General features: G+C 39.9%; 2 protein-coding genes across 5 annotated transcripts in view; one reads left to right on the top strand and one right to left on the bottom strand.

Moving 5' to 3' along the window:
• lama5 (laminin, alpha 5) overlaps positions 1 to 2,996 on the top strand; it is a 72,367-nt gene extending 69,371 nt beyond the window's left edge. The window contains 6 exon segments of the mRNA XM_046869090.1: positions 229 to 378; positions 489 to 633; positions 1,679 to 1,809; positions 1,931 to 2,024; positions 2,164 to 2,283; positions 2,608 to 2,996. Coding sequence (XP_046725046.1) covers positions 229 to 378; positions 489 to 633; positions 1,679 to 1,809; positions 1,931 to 2,024; positions 2,164 to 2,283; positions 2,608 to 2,756 — 789 coding nt within the window. The 3' untranslated portion in view covers positions 2,757 to 2,996.
• Positions 2,997 to 3,353: 357 nt separating this feature from the next.
• adrm1 (ADRM1 26S proteasome ubiquitin receptor) lies at positions 3,354 to 9,937 on the bottom strand. Of its 4 annotated transcripts, none has more exons than XM_046869091.1 (10): positions 9,804 to 9,937; positions 8,117 to 8,327; positions 7,477 to 7,593; positions 6,593 to 6,716; positions 6,307 to 6,393; positions 5,271 to 5,352; positions 4,868 to 5,127; positions 4,417 to 4,574; positions 3,687 to 3,789; positions 3,354 to 3,576 (listed from the first exon to the last, which is right to left on the bottom strand). In XM_046869091.1, the coding sequence occupies exons 2-10, from the start codon at positions 8,324 to 8,326 to the stop codon at positions 3,473 to 3,475; spliced, it is 1,245 nt and encodes a 414-aa protein (XP_046725047.1). In that variant the 5' UTR covers position 8,327; positions 9,804 to 9,937; the 3' UTR covers positions 3,354 to 3,472. The 4 variants fall into 4 exon arrangements, with proteins under 4 accessions (XP_046725047.1, XP_046725049.1, XP_046725048.1 ...); XM_046869093.1 differs by having other exon boundaries at positions 5,271 to 5,331; XM_046869092.1 differs by having other exon boundaries at positions 6,307 to 6,390.
• Positions 9,938 to 12,057: the final 2,120 nt, after the last annotated feature.

The following is a 12,057-nucleotide window of genomic DNA, read 5'->3' as shown; positions in this document are numbered from 1 at the left end:
GAAACGACTGCGACGTCATCGATTGTTTGTGGACACAGGCGGACATTTATTATGTGACCCCTGATTTATAACAAATAATTCATTAAGTCTATGTTAGTTCTAGAGTGTAACTCCAAAATGTGGACATGTTCAAGGCATAAATACTTTTACAAGGCACTGTAAATTGTTCCAGCATGGCATTTTAACATTCACTGGAAATTTAGTTTCTTATTTTGTATCGTTGTTTAGGTGTTTGTGAGGATCGAGAAAGAAAAGGCCAGTCTCATAGTAAATGGCATTAATGCACAGAGCAGGAAGGTGTCTTTCTCTGGGGAGAAAAATGCACTAAGTGGTCCGGTTTACATCGGCGGTCTGCCCTCTGACCACAAAGCAGCAGAGGTAATTACAAGGATTCATGTCTCATCAAGCCCTGAGAAACCGCCTGCTAATTTCAGCACAAAGATTTATTTGTACTCCTCCATTATTATTTTTTTGTTACCTCTCTTTAGGCAGGCTTTGTAGGCTGCATCAGAGATCTGAAGGTGAGCGAGGTTCTGCTAAGTCCCACCCACAGTGTGGGGGTGGTGCCATGTTACCAAGAGCCCCTGCAGCCAGGCGTTTACTTCTCTAACCAGGGAGGACACATTTCTATTGGTGAGCAAAACAACCACCTCTCAAAGATCTTATTCAGACAGTGATTGTGTTTAAAATAAAACACAGGGGAGTTTCTAAAGCAAAAAGAAATCAATGGTGTTAAATAGAACTGAATTTCACTGAGCCAGTTTTGCTTATTTGGGATACAACACACCAAAGTACACAAACCATGTACTTGAGATACAGTAGGTAAAATATTATTCCAGTTAAACTGCTTCCTTTAAACTTTCACTTGAGTAAAAGTACAAAAGATTTTGCCTTCAAATGTACTTAAGTAGCCAAAGTACTATGATTTATTATAGCTATAATGTTTCTATTATCCTTTCTGTCACAGAGTTGCATAATCAACTCAGTTTACGTAAAAAAGTCTGTTAATCTTAGCACACCAATCTATTAATAGAATGATATTAATGAGTCAAACAATGATTGATATGTATTAACATTATCATGAGCCCAAAACCTTCTTTTTTTTTTTTAATCATGCAAATAAGGCCACGGGTATTGTGGCAAGTTTGAGTCAGGAGCTTCTTCCATCATTTATGGAATGATGCTGAACTGTATGTATGTGATAAGATTCACCAGTTCATTTTTTATCCACTCAAGTATTAAGGAACCACTGATTTTGCTAAATGTATTTGAGTAAAAAGTACAACATTTGACTTTGTGGTAACATTTTGTAGTGAAGTTAAAGTAAAAGTCTCCCCAAATGGAAATTTTGCAAAAAGCTACTTATGTACAGTAACAAATTACATTGACTTCATTATTGTCCACACTGAACACACATGGGAAGATCTGAACTTCAACTTTTCCTTTGCAGGACTACGGTACCTGAAAGCGTTATCTTTTTATAAAATCAAGCAATAAGTGGTGATGCCTTATTATTGTCTGAAGAAAGAAAAGCTTTCTGCTATTTATTTTACCATCATTTTCAAATCATTCTTCCTCACCCCTGCCACAGATGCAACTACATGTGAATTGAGATTTACAGGGTCATCAATTTAAACCAGATACCAGGAATTAGTTTTTCCAATTTTTTCTGTGATAGATGAGTCAGTAGCACTGGGTCGGGATCTGGAGCTGGAGCTGGAGGTTCGGCCTGTAGCAGACTCCGGCCTTCTGCTCCACGCTGGAGTCAGGAAGAGTCAGCAGCTCAGCGTCTACCTCAAACAAGGAGAGGTGAGCAGCTCACCAGGTCTACATAAGATGTGTGCTTATGGTTCCCTCGCTCTACTTGTGCAGAGATCTGTTAGAGTGTCTGAGTGCTGAACTGAATGATGACCTGGTGTTCTCTGTGCAGGTGATTGTGTTAGTGAACAGTGGCAGTGGGGAGTTTACAGTCTCTCTTAAACCAGAGGATTCACTGTGTGATGGAAACTGGCACAGTATATTTAGTAAGTAGACTTTTCATGTGTATGACCTGAGAGTGTAGCACCACTTAATGAAGTTACTGTAGATACACTGGGTATAAGATGAATTATATTTGAAATGTTGTAACAGAGCTTATATGCTTTCTTTTTTTTAATTGTGTAGTTGAGAAGAAGAAAAATGTGATCCAGATACGTGTGGATGCAGCAAGTGAACATGGTGTTGGCCCCAAACAGAGCAGATCTACTGGAGCCAATGTCACTGTCTATCTGGGCAATGTGCCAGGTACGCCACCTTCATGTGTGCTCTAGGTGTAAAGTAAAGCAGAAATGTGCTAAACTCCAGCAGGGTCCTGGTTACGCCATATTACTTCCATTTTGGGTGTTTAGTAATTGTCCGAAACAACATCCGTCTCAGTGTTCTATTTATAGAAAAATATGGGTTTTCAAACTAAAATGTATTCGTAATCGTATTTACGTCCATTTCAGTTTCATCCTGTGCACTCCTGCAGAATTGTATGATTTTTTTTGTTTGCTCCTGTGAAAACCCATACAGAATGTAGTTAGCTATGACTGACCACTGACACACTTTTCTTATGTGATTTAATAGATGCATTAGAAGCTCCTGCTCTTCCGTCCTCTCTCCCGCCATACCACGGCTGTATAAGGAAAGCTGTGGTGAACGGTCGAGCTGCAAGGCTCTCCAAACCTCTGACCATTTCTGGAGCTGTGGCGACTCAGGGATGCCCTGCCGCATAGCCCACAATCCCCGAATTTTTGAATCCAAAATACCTAAATGATCAAATCAACAGGTGGTGGGTTTATGGGATAGTAATATTTATATTCTTTTGTTAAACAAATGTATATGTTAAGGTGGTCACTGTGGAGTTTTTTGTAAACGCACTGAGTGTAAAGCCACTGTTAAAGGCACGAGTGCTACTGAAAAAAATACAAGTGCTGTATGGCCTTAAGATTAGAGCATTAAATGTTTTAAAATTATTTTTAATAGAGCAGTAATTTGTTTGGGAATGTTTGACTGAGATGTCAGTCGCCAGCAATCCTGAATAAGGGACCAAATAACTAAAGCTATATTTTTTGTTTCCCCCTCCCTTTTTTTCCTGATTCACTAAGTGAAACTGGAGTCTGTACTTTGCCATTATATTGTAGAGCAGCTCAGAGATCCCATTTCACACACTACAGATTCTCCGTCTACATCACGTGTACAGCACTCGAGCTTTACATTCAACACTATTATGTGCCACTTTTAACCCCCCCCCAAATAATTTTTTTTTGTATACTAAAGGAGTATAAATAATACAATTAAAATTGTCTAATACACAAGTTACAGAACTTTGATCAATTATCAGACCCAGTGTCAATACTTTAATTGTGCATGAAACATATGGGCATACTTCTTACATCTGGATAATTCATTAATAAATACACTAGCTGGTTTGTTAAACTGACTTGTTTCACTAATCCAGACTCATGTCCTCATCGTCATCCTTCTTATCTTTGGCGTCAGGGGACTCAGTCTTTCCACTGGTGTTCTCCATGGCCTTAGCAAAAGCCTCCACATCTGCATACACAAACATACAGCAACTCATTTAAAACAAGCTGGAACTCCACACAAATGTATTTAAGGGGTTCATTAGCAAAATAAACACAGTGTGTGTTGTGGTGTCGTACCCCCTCTGTTAGCTGCTTCCACTGCATCTGCGGGCAGTCCAAACTGGTTCATTAGGGGACCGAGCTGGCCAGACGCTAGTGCACTGCTGAACATGCTCATCGCCTGCACATACAACGTTTATTTAAGAGAGTACGCTACAGTGTTTCAACTGGACTGTGTGTACCGTATTTTTCGGACTATAAGCCGCTACTTTTTTCCTACGCTCTGAACCCCTCGGCTTAAACAACGAAGCGGCTAATTTATGACTTTTTTCTGGGCTACTATTTAGATACAAGCCGTTGTAGCGCGAGTTTGGGTCAAGGGAGAGCTCGCTAACTCCAGTTGCAACAGAAATCATATAAGCACAGACAGGTTTCCAAAACTCGTGCTTTTTTATTTTTCTTGGCAACAGCATTACGGGTTAGTCAAAGAAACTTAGAAGTCAGCATTAGAAAATAATAAGGATATATTCCTAGGTTTTGCACACATGCAGTAATAACGGCAAAATGCAGTGGCATGCTATTCCCAAAATACCGCTCTGCTCCTAAAGGAAGCGCAACATATTTCACCCGTTACACCGTGTGTAACGTGTCTTTCGTTAAAGCCTGTGTAAAAAACATTAGACGGCTTATAGACAGGTGCGGCTTATTTATGTTACAAATAAAAATATTTGTAAAATTCAGTGGGTGCGGCTTATATATATGGGTGTGCTTTATAGTCTGGAAATTACGGTATGTGTGTGTTTATTACCTGCTGAAATTGTGGTGAGGTGAGTGTGTTTTGGATTTCCTCAGCACTCTGTGGTAGTGACTCTCCTGAAGGCAGGTATGGCAGGAGCCGCTGCTGTATATCAGGATTCACCAGAATTGGAGCCATAATATCAGGAGTCAACACACTGGCCAGGTCCACTACACACACACACACACACACACACACACACACACACACACACACACACACACACACAATATAGATTAGTGATGAACAGAGGTGTTAAAACAATAAGGAATATAAAATGTTATTAATAAATTCCCCAAAAATCAGAATAATTACAAGTATTTTAAATTCTAAAAGTATGATTAAATGTGAAAGTTCACATTTTTATTTTTTGTAATTAACTAAATTGATATTAGATGATTAGAAATGCGAAATGCTTCAGTGCCACAAGTTCTGCTAAGAGACTCGTCACGTTGTGTCTCACCTCCCTGTCCCTCTGCACTGACGGCAGGAACATTCATTGTGGCCAGGATGCTTTGCAGGTCGCTCAGCTGGATTTGCTGTGTTGGACTTCCCACTCCTGCTGCCAGGGAAGAGGTTTGGGAGGCTGGGGTCGTGGGGGTCAAGGTAGGAGAGTCTGTAGAGGTGGCAGCAGGGGTCAGTGGGGTAGTAGGAGCCGGAGTAGAGCTCAAACGAACAGCGGATCCAGAGGAGGGTGTGGCAGCTGCTGACTGGCTGCGGGAGCTTTGAAAATACATACAAAGATTAATATATAGCAGGTTCATTACACTAAGACTGCTTGGAAGGCATCAACAATTCAAATGAGCATCAGTACAGCAGTGAGTCATGTTAATACACTTAGATCACTGACTAGAAAAGTAAAGAACCTGGAAGTTGAACTGCTGCTGGCTGGACCACCACTTCCCAACAGACTCGCCAGACCAGGACCTGCAAGAGCACCAAGCCCACCTGTAACACACATGCACTGGAATTTTCTTTTTCCTTTTTTATTTTTAAAAGAAAAGCTCACTAGTATGAAAACCTTTTACAACATTGACACATAATACACAGGAAATAAAGAAAAAAAATCAAATCGCTTCTTAACACTTTAAGGATATGCATAGATTTTTCTCCATTTGTATTTCAAAAAGCAGAGGAAAGATTTAATATTTTAGCTGCCAAAAATGACACTTCCAGTTATAAGAGAAAACCAATTAAAACACTGAACAATTTAAATCCAAAGGAAATGAAAAAAGATAAATCATAAAATATTTGGTATAATACACACCATTCTAACTGTCATTATCAATTCAAGAAGTAACTTGTGTGAGAGTGAAAAGAAATAGCATAGGTCAATTTAATTCATTTTTTTTGTATCAAGCTTCTAATAATGGACATGGTCTCAAATCAGCTTTAAAGTGATAAAGAGGTTATAGAAATGTATAAAACAATGTAATAATTTAAGTTTATCCCTGATGAGCAAGCCAGTGGTGACTGTGGCAAGGAAAAGCTCCCTGAGACGGTAAGAGGAAGAAACCATAAGAGGAATCAGACTCAAAAGGAAACTCATCCTCATGTCCATTCATTACAGTTGCATCCTTGTTGAAGTGTTCGCTGTTCAGTGACCGGTGCTTAAATGCAGAACTGTTCATGCAAACTGTGGTCCTGAACCACTGTAGCAGACTATTACAGTCCAGATCCACCCTCCTAATTTATAAATAATTAGATCCGCACGTATGTGTGTATGCTACCAACTATATATACACACAATATGCCATTTCTTTTCCCTCCCACCTAATCACTTCTTGGCATTTCCTGATCTGCGCATATGCACTATTTTCTCTCCTGACCTGCCAGGCAGCTCCATACTGTGCATGTGCACTGTGCTTTTTTAATATCAGTGAGCCATGAGTATTCACTCACCAAGCCCACCCAGTCCTGTTGGGCCAATCAGCTGCATGAGTTGATTATGGCTCATGTTGCCCAGAAGGTTTTGCAGGCCACCTTCTCCTAGGCAGAATGCAAACTTATCAAAACAAGCCAGAATTTACACACACAGTAATACACTGGGTACATGAATAACTTTTTTTTTTTTTTTTTTTTTTTAAACTAAGCCTTTAGAGACTATACACACAATGTAATTTACATCTGCTAGAAGGAATTCTTCACAATGATGGAGAAGGGGCAGTAATGTTTAGCATTGTCTCACCTCCCAGGGAAGACAGCTCGTGCCCACTACTGCCCCCGCTGCCCAGAGAACCTGGCATTGGTGGGTTGTTTAGATACTCGTTCACTTTACGGCAGTACTCGTCATCTTTGTCCGTTTTGGGCTCCTGAAACCAAATTCAAAAATACACAACAATGTTTATAACAAAGACTTAAGAGATTTTAGATGGTTTTAATGGTAAAATTATTTTACCCAACAACATTATACAGTATAACTTCTTAGTGCAGTGTGGTGCAGGTCTTGTAACAGCTGCATAGTTTTATTCCATTATTGAAATGTAAGCATTAAAGCCTTACAGGTTCATACCCCTGGTTTGGTCCTAAGTAAGGAGCTTACTTAGGAATCCCCCAGTTCCATGATCGGCTAAAAACATGTCAGTAGGTTATCTGGCTATGATAGATTGTCTATCTTAAGTGTGAATATGTGAAATGTGCCTGTGCATGCTGCCTAAAATGAACTGGCAGCCCAACCCAACTTCACACCCAGGGTTCCAGGCATCATCTCTGTTGCGAATCCTAAATTAATTAAGCTAAAAGGATGAATATGCAAAGTAACCACATTCGGCTAAACACAATCAAGTCTGCCAGCAAAACTTAACAGCATTTTAAATTCACAGATGTGAATGCTGTCGTCGTTAAAACTTCTATTTGAAAACTTTGTTTTAGATTAACTATTATAAGAAAAGATCATGGATTTAACAACTGAATGCTAGCACACTAGCATTATGAAACCAAACCCGTATACTGAGACCACGTCATGTAATTCAACAAACGGTTAACATACAAAGTAATCACGACATAAGAGCTGAAGTACCAAATACATTCAGATTCAGTGTTTCCAGTAATGTCAGGATTCCCCTTACTCACCTGCATCCAGAAAAATAGCCTTTTGGACCCTGCCTTGAATTTAAGAACATACACGCGTCCGGTGGTGCACTGGCTCACCCGCTTAAACTCACAGTCATCAGGGAAGATGATCAAATCCTACAAAAAAAAATAATCACATGAGAATTCCGAATTATAAAATATACTAAAACACGCACAATTAAAGTATTGCAAAAAGACATCAGTAATTATGTGCAAAATACAAACAGTCTTATGTAATAAAGTGCAAGTGAAAGCTGCAATCTCGTGTTTTTGGCACCCAGAATGCAACTGGCCTGCCTTCTTGTAATATGAAAGCGCATTAGTGCATATTTGGTTATTTTCAGGTAGCAAATCAAGCTGAACTTTACAGATTCTGCAGCTGGTGTGTGTAAAAGATTCTACAGTGTGAAGGTGTTTCCTGGGAAGCACATTCTATTTTTAAATGAGTTCACTTTTTTCCAAGGATGTTAAATATATTTGTGTGCTGTGCAACTGCAAATAAAATATAATAGCTTGTGTTTAACCAGACCAGTTTAAAACAAATGCAAAGTGTAACTGAAGCATAGACAAAATAAATAAAAAAAGAAAACAAAAAAAAAAAGGTCAGTGTTATTGATTAGGATATAAACTGGTAACTGACATCATCCACGTTTCCAGTGGTTCGGTCCTTCCAGCAGAAATGGATGAGCGAGTCGTCCGTCTGTTGGATGTAGACGGTGCCTTTTCGTTTGTCTGGAGTTACTGTGCTGCCCTTCAGGCTCATTTTACCCGCTCTGAACTCCACCAGGTATTTACTGGACGAGCTGCGAGAGCCCGAAACCAGACTGGGGAAAAGTGCTCCTGAGGACATCCTGTAAAAATGATGATTATATGAGCTTGTGAGTGGAAAAAAATATTTAAAGCAAGAAAGAAAGGAAAAAAAGAAAGAGAGAAAGAAAGAAAGAAGTGGGGGGAGAGAAAGAGAAAAAGAAAGAAAGAAAGAAAGAAAGAAAGAAAGAAGTGGGGGAAAAGAAAGAAAGAAAGAAAGAAAGAAAGAAAGAAAGAAAGAAAGAAAGAAGGAAAATAAAAGGGGAAAGAGAAAGAAAGAAAGAAAGAAAGAAAGAAAGAAAGAAAGAAAGAAAGAAAGAAAGAAGTGGGAAAAAGAAAGAAGTAATTCAAAGGGGAAAGAGAAAGAAAGAAAGAAAAAGAAAGATAGAAAGAAGTGGAAAAAAAGAAAGAAAGAAAGAAAGAAAGAAAGAAAGAGAAGTGGAAGAAAGAAAGAAAGAAAGAAAGAAAGAAGTGGAAGAAAGAAAGAAAGAAAAGAAAGAAAGAAAGAAAGAAGTGGAAGAAAGAAAGAAAGAAAGAAAGAAAGAAAGAAAGAAAGAAAGAAAGAAGTGGGGAAAAAGAAGGGAAATAAAAGCGGAGAAGAGAAAGAAAGAAAGAAAGAAAGAAAGAAAGAGGGAAAAAGAAAGAAGGAAAATTAAAGGGGAAAGAGAAAGAAAGAAAGAAAGAAAGAAAGAAAGAAAGAAAGAAAGAAAATTAAAGGGGAAAAGAAAGGGGGGGAAGAGAAAGAAAGAAAGAAAGAAAGAAAGAAAGAAAGAAAGAACTCTTGGTTGCTGTTTTGAACTGCTGTTCGTGGAGAAAATGTCAGATTTAAAAAAACGCAGCACAGCAAACATACCGAATAAAGATATAAATTAGAAACACGTAGATTTGAGCTGCTTGTCGGAATAAAAGTCCATGAAATGAAATGAGGTAAAGTAAGAAGTTTCTTCTTGAAAAGGTCAATTTCAATATATTTATTGATGGTTGTATTTGTACAGCTGGTTTCCATAACAGTCAGTTCATCTCTGTGCTAATCAGAATTACATTTAGCTCAGTTTTAGGTTATAATTTTAGACATAAAGACATAAACTCCCTGGTTTGTATGTGAACCGAAAAGAAAGTATAAATCTGAGGAGTGAATGAAGAAGCTGCTGAATGACGAAGCATCAGAGCAACACAAACTAGCCAGCAGGCTAACAGCACTGTTACTCAGCAAAATTAGAAAGGCAGCGTGCAGGGTTTATAAATCGCGGAATTTATACTAATGCTATTTTCCAGACTTTACGAGGTGCTTTAGGACTGAGAAGGTGATAAATGTCAGATCCTCTGTCATTATTAGTAGTAAATGTATTGTGTATTGTATTGAAGTGCTCAGTCAGGGAACGAGATAACGGTGATGTAACACTGCTGTGAGCGGCTCAGGTACAGCGAGAGGAACTTACACTCATATATTTACCGGTTTCAGTACATATTTACAATACAATATAACACAAATGTGCATTTGAGCAGAATAAACCTCATACCTTTAAATCAGCTGTTTCCTGTAATCCCGAGCTGAAATTCTCAGTGTAACTGCTCAAGTCTAATAGAGTATCTAGAGTCTGTTAGAACTTCCGGGATTCTCCGGTAAAAGCGTCCACTCTGATTGGTTTATAAATCTGTCTTTAATAATGCGTCATAAGAGGCGGGCGTCATTATTACTACTACTACTACTAAGCTTTAAATCTTATTTCTTTATTTATTTTTGTAGCTACTATTTTTATTCTGGCAGAAAGCTGCAGCTGAGAATTTCTTTAACTGCAAATGATGATAATAATAATAATAATAATAATAATAATAATAATAATAATAATAATAATAAGCAACTAGTTTATCGTGTATAAAATAATATACTGAATATATATATATATATATATATATATATATATATATATATATATATATATATATATATATATATATATATATAAAGCTTATGGTCATATTTTCAAGAAGCAGTCTATTACATTGAAACAATACAATAAAAATTCTTACTTTGTGAATCCTCCAAGCAGCCTGGAACATAGACTAGATACATAAAGGGAAAAAAAGCATAAACCATAAATTACAATTAACAATGATAACAATGCGTTAATCAAACGCAAATTAGGTAGAGGGAAAAAAAAAAAGGTACAGAAAAAAACATTTATTTACTGATTGCCTCAACAACATTCAAACAGAAGAATAAGATCAATATCAATATCAATATCAATATCAATATATATATATATATATATATATATATATATATATATATATATATATATATATAGGAACTCGAGCTGCGTTGAAAACGCTTTGGGAACGCCTCGCGTTGCTCGGAATCACGTGTAAAATCTGGCCAACAGGCAGTCGTGATGTCATTGGCGGGCGGCGTCGTGCAAACAGAAACCTACATAATGGGAGCGCGATGGGAGCGACATCAGCTTCTGTTGTTTAGGTAAGCGCTTTGTGTGTAAATCAGCATGGTTAAAAATGGTTCAAACAAAGCTTTGTGTTGTTTGTTTGGGAATGGAGCATGCCTATTCGAGAGAGAGAGAGACGATAGTCCGTGCTGTAGCTGTATGGCTATTCGCACGCTCCGCTCCCGGAGATCTCGCAGAGCCGCAGTGGCGCCGAAGGTCATGGGGCTCGACTCGCAGGCTGACCTAGCAGAAAGCATGGAGTCCTCTCCAAACTGCGCTTCGGATCTCTACCTCCGAGGAAGCCTAGGGCACTAGGCGACACTCTAAGCCCAAGTCCAATGGGTCGGCCAACCTGAGGGTGGTCCTCTTCGCCAAACAAACGGCCAGTGGTGCAGCGGCCCTGACAATCAGAGCGCCCTGCTTTGGGGAGGGTGGTTCACACTTGGGTGGCTGTACCTCCTCGACACCACCAGAAGGCCAGACTGTTAGCTCTTCCACAGAGCGCAGTCCCCCTATCCAGGTGGCTCCTTCTGTCCCCACTGGGATGGAGGGAACCCGGGCCTGCTTGGGAAGCATTTACAGCTGCAGGGAATCTCCCCAGCTGTTCTGAAATGGTCAGAAGCGATCAGACTTCTGGGCAGAGGGGGAGGCCAAGCTGTTAGCTCTGCCACAAGAGTGCTTCAGAGTGCAGCCTCCCCTCCCGTGGGCTCCCTCCATTCCCCCCGAAAGATCGCTGCAGATAGAGGAGACCCGCTGCCTCTCAGGAGGCCCCACAGTTGCAGGGCACTGCTCCAGCCGCTCTGGGATGGTCAAAGACCAGCCTCGAGAGGCTGGTTCCCCTAAGAGCACATAAACTGCCTGTAGATGATGGCCGTGTTCTTGGCACTTGGTTCTGGAGAGAATGTGGCAAGGCAGACCTTGCTGCTGTCCATCCTCGAGGGACCTCCTTGGGAAATTCCTCCCAGGAGGGATCTCCTCTCACAGGCAGGGGGAATCCTGGTTGACCCCCACCCAGAGTTATGGAAGCTGTGGTTGTGGCCCCTGAGGGAGTGCAGTTCATAGCAGCTGGTCTCTCTACTGATCTAGTAGAGACCTTTCTCCATTCCAGAGCTCATTACATGAGGAGGTTGTATGCCGCTAAATGGCATCTGTTCACCACGTGGTGTAAGCACCACCAGTTGGACCCAGTTAACTGCCTGGTTGATTTAGTTCTGGAGTTCCTGCAGGAACAGTTTGCCGCAGGCTTGGCTTAGTCAACCCTGAAGGTTTGCATGTCCGCTATTGCGGCTTATTGTACCCCGCAAGCGGGGCAGTCGTTGGGGAAACACCCCCT

This window comes from Silurus meridionalis, chromosome 16 (assembly GCF_014805685.1).
Source record: "Silurus meridionalis isolate SWU-2019-XX chromosome 16, ASM1480568v1, whole genome shotgun sequence".
Classification (NCBI taxonomy): Eukaryota; Metazoa; Chordata; class Actinopteri; order Siluriformes; family Siluridae; genus Silurus; species Silurus meridionalis.
The sequence above is the reverse complement of the archived record's forward strand: the minus strand, read 5'-3'. Positions and strand labels throughout refer to the sequence as shown.